Source organism: Podarcis filfolensis (genome assembly GCF_964270895.1).
Source record: "Podarcis filfolensis genome assembly, chromosome: 8".
NCBI classification, from domain to species: Eukaryota; Metazoa; Chordata; class Lepidosauria; order Squamata; family Lacertidae; genus Podarcis; species Podarcis filfolensis.
Genome location: NC_139611.1, coordinates 66765499 through 66775524, shown reverse-complemented (window position 1 = coordinate 66775524; position 10026 = coordinate 66765499). Strand labels below are relative to the sequence as shown.

At 44.6% G+C, this 10026-nt stretch overlaps 1 protein-coding gene across 1 annotated transcript; it reads left to right on the top strand.

Annotated features, from left to right (window-relative positions):
- Window positions 1–1185: 1185 nt before the first annotated feature.
- On the top strand, window positions 1186–6762 carry RAB42 (RAB42, member RAS oncogene family). Its single transcript, XM_083629118.1, has 2 exons — window positions 1186–2082; window positions 5273–6762. The coding sequence occupies exons 1-2, from the start codon at window positions 1817–1819 to the stop codon at window positions 5691–5693; spliced, it is 687 nt and encodes a 228-aa protein (XP_083485244.1). The 5' UTR covers window positions 1186–1816; the 3' UTR covers window positions 5694–6762.
- The last annotated feature ends 3264 nt before the right edge of the window (window positions 6763–10026 follow it).

The window sequence follows — 10026 nt, the reverse complement described above, 5'->3', positions numbered from 1 at the left end:
CATGCCTTAGATATGTTGATAGCTACAAGTTTCTTTGCATGCATAACTGACTTTTCTGGAAATCTGCCCTTTTTCAAAAAAAAAAACCCCAAAGAAATGCAAGGACTGTGAGGCACTAGAATGGTAAATTTGTCCACTCTGATAGGGTTGATGTACCCTATAATAAATACTCAAAAAGTTTAAAAACAACATGGGAGGGCGGGAATTGTGTGACAAATTTCTTGACTGTTGGGTCACCTATCAGTGGCATGAAGGTCCTGGAGAAAAGTGTTGCAAGACCATGATTGGGGATGTAGATAGGCTACAGGGATCTGTTTGGGTTGGGTTTTGCCGTTTCCATGGAGAAATACAGAAGCTAGGGAACTAAAAAATGAAAGGCAGCTATGGTGGAGGGGGGAGGAATCCACATTTCATTCACCTTTGGCCCTCCAGATGTTACGATTCTTCCATTTGCAACATTACTGTTTCCTGAACACAATTGCAACCCCAACAACCACTATAGTTTTACTATGCATTAATGTTTGGTTCTCTGGTCCATGGGGTCACGAAGAATCAGAAACAACTAAACAACAACGTTTGGTTAAGCTTACTGACAAATCTTTCTGGATAGAAAGGGAGGGGGGTATATTTAAGTGAAATTTGCTCTCAGCAGATGAAATCAACCAGAGGCCCCTGCAATCATACCCTTCTGTGGTGGAAATGCAGAAGGCTAGTTGGTTTTATAAATTGCAGCTCTGTATAAGTGAATTACTGTTGCTGTTGATCTGAAATGTACAGTCTGACTCTCAAAATGGTAACATGAGCTTGGGAACAGTTAATATCTGGCTCCTGCTTAAAGAACTTGCCCCTTAGGAACCAAACAGGCCTTAGTAATAATTGATAAGCATTGCATAATAGTGAAAAAGGAAAATTCAATCCCCAGTGCAGAGAAGGTGATTCAATAAGGACTGGTGGCCGTGGGGAGGGGGATAACCAAGAAGATCTACTCAACCAGAATTTATTCCCAGACCTTTATAATATGGGTATCAATGGTAGCTCTTGTCTCTTCCATGGTTAAAATTCCTGATCTTGATAATAATACTTTGGGTAAGTGGGCAAGACACACTGTACTCAGCGCAAAATCTATATTGTATTTGTCCTACAGGAAATATATATATCTTTGTCCTGCCTTGTTAATGCCCGTGCACCACCACTCAGAGTGACTAACAACAATTTAAAATTGTAATGCAACAAACCATACATGCAACAATAAAAGTGCGCAAAATACATATTTAAAAAAAACAATTGCAGAGCGAAAAACGGCCTTCACAGATAAATGCAGTTTTGTTCCACCATTCTTAAAACAGGGATCTGATTCAGCAGTTTATATTGCAGAGGGCTGATATTCTTATGACTGGAGTTCCTTTTTCTCTTGAGAAGCAGGGAAATTGCTTTGATAGGCTATTCCGTCGCCTGCCCCCAACATATATACACATACATACATTTTGCTCCTTGCATTTGACAGAGATTTGATACAGAAGCTTGCTTGTTTTTGTGGGAGAGAGGCAATGGTATCTAAGGGAATGTTGTGGGTGGGGCAGAAAGAGGTGTGGAAAGAGGGTCTTGTTCTCAAACCAGACAGATGTTGGCTTCTCTTTGTTCTGAAGGCAGTGGGTGGGAGATGGCTAATCCTATCAGGCTGGAGTCCTCCTAATCAAACTGGAGTTCTGCTGCAGTCAGGATTGTCAGGACAAGATCCTCGGAGGTCCCAGTCTCTCCTGAGCACTGCCCTGGATGAAGGCTTCTGTTTCGCTGCTCCTCTGAGCCTCCTTCCACCATGGAAGCAGCTCCTGAGATGGAATTAGCGCAATCACCTCCAGCCCGTAACCTAAACGGCAACTGGCACTACCAATTCCGCATCCTTCTGCTGGGTGACTCCATGGTGGGCAAAACGTCTCTGCTCAGATGCTACACGGAGGGGTGCTTCGTTCCATCCCCGTGCCCCACGGTGGGCGTGGAGTTCTACAGCAAGATGATGGAGCTGCCCCCAGGCATCAAGGTGAAGCTGCAACTTTGGGACACGGCTGGCCAAGAGAGGTTCAGGTGAGGCGGGGAAGTCCTTGTAGGACCAAAGGATGAGTGGGGGAAGATGCACATGCTTCTTACCAGTCCAAAACCTTTCCCTTTTCTAAATTCCTTTCCCTACTGCCCTGGAAATAAGGTCTGGAAGCCAATCACATTACTGCTCAGTTAGCAACAATCCATTCTGGTGCATAGACCTTTCGTGTCCATATCATCCCTTGCTCCCTGCATTTAATTTCAGCCAGGTTGGCGATTCTGCTGGAATGCCAGCCAGTGGTGCCATGAAGGAAGGACTTGGAGGCAGGTATTCAGGGTCCCATGAGTGTGGTGGGTCAGGGGATAGCACCAGGTTGGCTTACTACGTTTTGAAGTAACCTAAGTTTATCACCCTGTCTGTAAAGGAGAGGTAGGAGGAGCTTTCAAGGCCACTATGTCCAGAGTCTAAAATGTCCTAGCTGCACCACATATACCACCTGTCTTCATTCCCCACATATTTCACCCCCACTTATTATTCCCCCTACTGGATTTCTAAATTTTTAATAAAAAGAAATTAGTGTTATTCTTGGCAATTAAGTTGAGATTTTAAGAAATTAAATAGAAATGGAATAGGGAGGGGGAATAAGCATTTAGCACATTCCTGTCCCACCTATAGGGTTGCCCTATGTCCTCTTTTTTTCCCCAGGACACCCTCTTTTTCATTGGTATGTAAAATGAGAGTCGTCATAGCGATCCATAGTTAAAAGTAGAAGTCGGCAAATGTGTCCTCTTTTTTTTGCTCTTCAAAATATGGCAGCCCTATCTTCACACTAACCCTGTAAGGCGCATTAGGCCAGGAGGAAAAGAATGACAACCCCAGAACCAGCTAGGGAACATATTAGTTCCAATCTGTCTGTAGATCTTAGGAACTGGTTGGCATCAGGAAACACCCTACACTACAGGAACAAGGAAGGGATTAACTGGGGACCTGCATCCCAGGGGAAGAAGGCTGGGCAGTGAGTTCAGCTCAGGCTTCATTTATTCATCAATACCAGGGGAGGGAAAACTGCCAGATGTTGGGCTCCAACTCCCATCAGCCCCAGGCAGTAGCAAGGGTTGATGGGAGTTGCAGGCCAGCAACATCTGGAGGACCAAACACCCCCAAGTAAGCCTGGTGTTCCTAAGCAAGAAAGTAGTGGATAATTGAGCTCATGTGGTACTGAAAAAAGTTCCAGCAGCAAAGGCACAGCTCCTCAAAGTTGCACAAAGGAATCTTTATATAATTACTGAGAATGTGTACAGTGCTTTGCTGATGGTTTAGTGAGTTGTCATCCCGTGGTCATCGATTCAGGTGACACAGGGTTTTGTAGAGCAATCTGAGACAATTTCTCCAAGGAGCTCACAATGGTGTACGTAGTTGACCCCCTCCTCAGTTAATGCCGGCAGCAATCCCTGCAGGTAGGTTAGGATGAGAGGCAATGACCGGCCCCTGGTCATACAGTGAGCTTCCTGCTCAAGTGGGGATTTGAACCCTGGTGTCCTAGACACACTAACCCAGAGCCTTCCAAATTTTTCGTATTGGTGACACACTTTTTAGACATGCATCATTTTGCGACATAGTTTTTACTAGCAAACCAAAGGTTAAACTAACCCCTTTCCAGACTTGGAAGGAACGCAGGGAGTGTTTGCACGACACACCAACACACTGCAGCTGACACACTAACATGTCGCGACACGCAGTTTGGAAAGCTCTGCGCTAACCACTACGCCACACTGATCTCACCAGCTCGCTTTAAGCTGTCTCTGGGTTTGGTCAGAAACTAGATGTTTGTGCATATCTTTGAGAATCATGAATATTTGCGAATCATTCTGGGCTGAATAATGAACTTTGCTTTCTGTACTCCCTCTAGCAATCTTGGTTAGATTTCTGTTGGCACTAAAGTTGCCTGTATTTTTCACAGAATCGATGAAAAAAACAGCTGAAGGGAGGGTAGTGCATAGCTGAGTGTTGTGTTGTGGGGTGGGGTGGGGGATACTTCAAGGTTGTCTGTTGTTATTGTTCTTTTGCAGAGTTGAGAAACTGATCCCATTCAGTGACTAGAAGCCTGAGGGCATTGATCTCAAGTAATCCCAGAGGCCATCATATCTCCTTGGAATGTCTGACCTTGCTTACTGATCCACTCAGTTATTGACACAACCTTACCAACTCCCCTTTTCTTGCTAATTTTACTGCAAACAATGGCACTCTCCTATCAGCTCCTCTTCAGAGATAAGATTTGTATGTAGAATCTCTGCTTGTTTATGTGGTTGTAAATCGTATAGGGGTCTCCTCACTTGCTTACCCTGCAATGAGCCATGAGCAGGACTGGGAGATAAAGGCATGGCGGGGAGGTAAGGAAGGAAAGGAGATGTTTAAGGAAATTAGAAACTGAAATAAAATGTCAATATTTATCAATAAACAAATTGGGAAAAAGAAAGGAAGGAATAAGAGAGGAAACTGTTACAGTATGAAGAAGTGAATATAAAAGGACCAGAGAGAAGGGATGGAAGAAAGTGGCAGGGTTTTTTTCTTTTTCAGCTGAATGTGGAAGGAGAAAGGGAAATGAAATTATAAGAGATGGGTAAAAATATTTTGAGAAGCATGTGGCAGTGGGAAGGAAAAATTATAAAAGAAAAAGCCTTCTCTGCTTCAAGCCTCTCTAATCAAATTCTGCCTAAAATGGAGAGGTTGAGTTGTTCCATATCACATGTCTGTGCTTAGCTTGAGGAAAGCTGAACCATGGGACTCCTTGCCGCAAGGAAAATGCTGTGGCTAAGAATTTAGCAATGTCCCAAAGGTGGTTTAGATATCATAGGAAAATTATGTGAGTATATGTTATTTATTTTACTCAATACATTTATATCAGGCCTTTTCTCCAAGTTGCTCAAGGCAGAATTCTTCCTCCCGCACTAAGACTACATTGTACTATAAAATTGACATTGCTCAGCACCAATAAATTTCTGAAGACTTTGTGGATATGTTTTGCTAATGTAGTTTAGCAATATCTGTAAAGGCAAATGAGAGTTCTGTGCTTACATCTCAGAAGATACTTTGTCACTATCATTGCTCCAGAACAAAGTCCTGGAGATGGCTACGAATAGTTGGCATTTGGTAACTAGACAAGTGACTTAAAGAAAGTCTCCATGATATATTGGAAGAAGGTTAAATTAATTAATCTACTTCTTCTGTTCTTAGGTGCATCACCAGATCCTTCTACCGGAACGCAGTGGGTATACTCTTGGTCTTCGATATGACCAACCGGAGGTCCTTTGAGAGCATCTTTGATTGGTACCATGAAGTGACCAGTGTTATGGAGAAGGTCGTCTTCCTCTTGGTTGGCCACAAAAGTGACCTTCAGTCAATGAACAGAGTCACAGTCGAAGAAGCAGAGGGACTGGCCATTTCTTTGGGCACGCAATTTATTGAAACGTCCGCCAAGGACAACCTCAATATAGATTTGGCTTTTGCGACCATCACCAATGCTATCTACGATGCTCTGAGAAACAAGGAGATTGACCTGCAAGAAGGGTGGGATGGTGTGAAGGTGATCCATAAGAAGAGAACTAGCGGTCTTCAGAGAAGGAAGAAGGCCCCGCAAGAAAAATGCAATTGCTAACCAAAGTCAAGGAGTGAGACATGGTTGGAAGGGGGCAGTGGCTCTAAAGATGATAAATGAGTTGAACTCTTTCATAGCCAAGGTTCTGAGATGCAAGCTGCAGAGGACCTCAATGACTGGACCCTCAAAGTGACATTCACTCATCAGCATTCAAGACTGTTGGGGAACGCATACTGATGATGGGCAGGGCTGGAGTCATCAGTGAGCTGATAATGCTAAGGTTGCAAGTTCGATCCCTGTATGGGACAGCTGCATATTCCTGCATTGCAGGGGGTTGGACTAGATGATCCTCAGGGTCCCTTTCCAACTCTACAATTCTGTGATTCTAAGGCCAGAGCCCAAGTGATGAACCCCCTCCCTGCCTTCATTTTCCCCTCTTGCCACCTACTGGAAATGAGGCTACATTTGGCCCTGTGGCCACTGGCGGCTCACCTCTGCTGTATGGAAACCAGAGATACCCAAACAGACATGGGAGTCAAAGATGGTTTGGATAGCACCAGAGCAGATAGGAGAGAATCTGGAAAACAATTGTTTGCAGCTGAAAAGCTTGCCACACTGACCTTTCAATGCAAGTGGTCTGCTAAAATGCATCTGAATTGCTTTGAAATGTTCAGATTATGAGAGCGTATTCTTCAATTGTTCTGCAGAAAAGCTAAGCATAATTTGCTGTGTAAAGAGCTGGGAAATTGTAAGGGGAATATTTGTTTATAGTTGGGGTGGGGAAAAGATAATGGGTGCAAGGATATTCAGAGTTCAGTCATTTAGATAGAGTCAACATTCCACTATATTTGAGAATACAAGAAAGAAAGAAAGAAAGAAAGAAAGAAAGAAAGAAAGAAAGAAAGAAAGAAAGATTTTCATCTTGAGTAGATGACCTGGGGATGCTGGGAATGCTAGAGTCCCATTTTAATGTGAAACAAGGGTGCTGATTTCAAAACAATAAAATAAATTCATACTGCTGATTTATGCTTAGTTTCTCTATTTGCCACTTTTCTATAGTAAGTTTAATGTAAACTAAAGCTATCATTTAATTCTTAAAATACTGTAAATTAAACTCATAGGGTTGTATCCAATACTGGCCCTGCTCAAAGTAGAAATTTATTGAAATTAATGTACCTGTTAGGCTTAGGCTCATGATGAGACATACACACCCTACCGAGGTGCATATTCAAGGGATCATTTAGGCAAAAGATCTGAAAACCATGGTAAAAAAAGTGACATATTACTGGTTGAAGTCTCATGAGACTTATGGTAAAAGGTAGAGGTAATGGGACCCCTGACCATTAGGTCCAGTTGCAGACGACTCTGGGGTTGCGGCGCTCATCTTGCTGTACTGGCTGAGGGAGGCAGCGTACAGCTTCCGGGTCATGTGGGTAGCATGACTAAGCCGCTTCTGGCGAACCAGAGCAGCACACGGAAACGGCGTTTACCTTCCCGCAGGAACGGTACCTATTTATCTACTTGCACTTTGACGTGCTTTCGAACTGCTAGGTTGGCAGGAGCTGGGACCGAGCAACGGGAGCACACCCCATCGCGGGGATTCGAACCGCCAACCTCATAAGACTTATATAGGATAATCTCATATTTTAGTTTTATTTATTTATTTTATGAATCACATCACCAGGAACCAAGGCAGCTATAGCTATAGTGCCATCTGCTGGGGGAATCCTTCCACACCTCATAGATTCATGAGGCAATTCTCCCGCCACCATAAAAATATTATTAATTTTTCATATATCCAAAGCAATACAAACAAGCATATTCATCCCCTAACTTGTGTCCTCACCCCGCTCAGGACAAAGAGTGTTTAGATTCCTGTGAACGGCAAGTGGCAGAGGATGACGATAACAATAACAATAATATGCTTATACCTCACCCATCTGACTGGGTTGCCCCAGCCACTCCTTAGATATTGCATACAAAGTAAAGTCTATTCAAACCTTGTAAGAGTCATTGTGGCGTTTTTCCTTCTTGCTCTTAAGTCGATTCCCCCCCCCCCCCCATCCGCATGAGATGCCAAATTTGAGGCGTCCGTTCCCTCAACATCTTCCCAGCAGTGGCGTAGCGTGGGTTGTCAGCACCCGGGGCAAGGCAAGTAATTTGCACCCCTAACCCGTGGATTTGCACCCCCTAACCCGTGGATTTGCCCCCCCTAACCCCCAGATGTTGCGCCCGGTGCGGCCGGCCCCCCCTGCACCCCCCACGCTACGCCACTGCTTCCCAGAGAGGGTTCTGTCTGCCCATCTTGCCGCAATGATCAGTTGTGCAGTTAGTTCTTCAGAAGCTGCAGGAGGAAGTTCCAGTTCAAAGATAAAAAGAGCAGCAAGGGCATGGAATCGGGTCAAATTTGTCATGAGGCAATTCTTATTTATTTAAACGGCAAGCTTCTTAGAGTCTCCTTGCTGTTGCCCTTGAAAACACCTCTGAATATAAATATAACAAAGTCATCCTTCATGGGAAAACCCTTTTTGAATCCTCATGAATTCATGAGACAATTCTTATTTATTTATCAAACAGGTTCTTCTGCTGTTGCCATTTGAAAAACTCTGCTCTGACCCCCTCGGAGCTTTGGAGACAGGAGACATGAGACAAAGAGGTGACTCCTGAAACAGAAACATTCTGCTCCTTCTCTTCCAGTGGCTTCAAAAGAGAGATTTGGAAAATATTTGAATGTGGTCTCTGCCCCAACAGTTCACTGCCCCTGCTTGTTTCTGAGGGAAAAGGTGTCTAAAGAGAGAGGCAGTGTGGAGTAGGGGTTAGAGTGCTGACCTAGGAGCTGGGAGACTAGAGTTCCAATCCCTGCTGAGCCATGAAGCCCACTGAGTGGCTTTGGGCCTGTCACTGTCTCTCAGCCTAACCTACCTCACAGGGTTGTTGTGAGGATAAAATGGAGAGCATACCATCTTGAGCTCTTTGGAGAAAAGGTAAATGTAATAATAGACATAATAACTAAAGTTTTCCACAGAATAAGTTGTGGAACTCCTTTAATTCCTATTCAAGCAGCTCAGAGCCTTTTTTGTTTTTGAGGGGAATGGTGTCTGATACTGTATAGTTAACCTCCTGACTGACAAGGTTTTGCGTGGCATCTCCTTACAATACCCACGACTTCATTCTAAGACTTTTGCACGTATGAGTCAGACTCCCCACGGTTTCTGCCCAGTCTGCAGCATTTACATACTTTTCCAGCGCAAAATGTTTGATAGCCCCGCTCCTTTATCTTAACGCTTGAGACTTCAGGGCAGGATGACAAGGAGGAAGAGGATTCATGGTCACCTGTGCTTTAAATTAATTCCTGGGCGGTTACTTCTGTTTCCAAATCCCTGATCTGCCCCGACTTAATCCAGCAATGAGGGCAGGGGGAAAGCCTCCACACAACCAGGGCAGTTTGGATAAAATATACCGTATTTTTCGCACTTCCTCCTAGAAAGTAAGGGGAAATGTCAGTGCGTGTTATGGAGCGAATGCCTACGGATGGCAGGGGGATCTGCTGCAGTCGTGAGTAGAGGATCCATGGTTCCCCTTCCTTCCCTCCTCCATGGCTTGCTTTGAAACAGCAAAGCGGGAGAAGAGCCGCTGAGTGAGGAGGAGAAAGAGACAGAGAGCCTGCTTGCTTTAAAGGAGCAAAGCGGGAGATGAGAGGAGAGGAGCTGCTTACACAAGTGTAAGCGGCTCCTGTCCAGTTGGCTCCTTTAAAGCAAGCAGGCTCTCTGTCTCTCTCTCCTCCCCACTCGCTAAATAGCAGCAAGGTTTTTCGCAAGCAGGCTCTCTGTCTCTCTCTCCTCCCCACTCGCTAAATAGCAGCAACGTTTTTTCAAGCAGGCTCTCTGTCTCTCTCTCCTCCCCACTCCTCTTATAAGAGCCTTCTCCTCTTATACCCCTCTTCTGCATTATTAACAGCATCCTTCTCCACCCACCCCACGCGTGTTCCTTGTCCCTTGAGTGCTTTTCCTTCCCTCCCCACTTAAAACATGGTTACAAAGCACGGATCCACACGGATCCTCAGGATTTTTGCACTGGGTCACCCCAAATTCACCATCAGATCACATAGCATGTCCATGGCTACAACTTGCACCAAAAAAATCATGCACCCACTGTTGCCTGGGGCCGCAGTGGTGCAAAAACGTGGTTACAAAGCACGGATCCACATGGATCCTCAGGATTTTTGCATTGGGCTACCCCAAACTCACCGTCAGATCACATGTCTGTGGCCACAGCATGAACCACAAAAATCATACATCCACAGTTTCGTTTAGAATATTTTTTTCTTGTTTTCCTCCTCTAAAAACTATGTGCGTGTTATGGTTGGGAGCGTGTTATAGAGTGAAAAATACGG

Bases quoted from the DNA above. Each gene is read 5' to 3' on its own strand.
- RAB42 (XM_083629118.1), top strand. From the start codon at position 1,817: ATGGAAGCAGCTCCTGAGATGGAATTAGCGCAATCACCTCCAGCCCGT. The intron at 2,083-5,272 runs GTGAGGCGGGGA...TTCTGTTCTTAG, and splicing joins GCTGGCCAAGAGAGGTTCAG to GTGCATCACCAGATCCTTCT.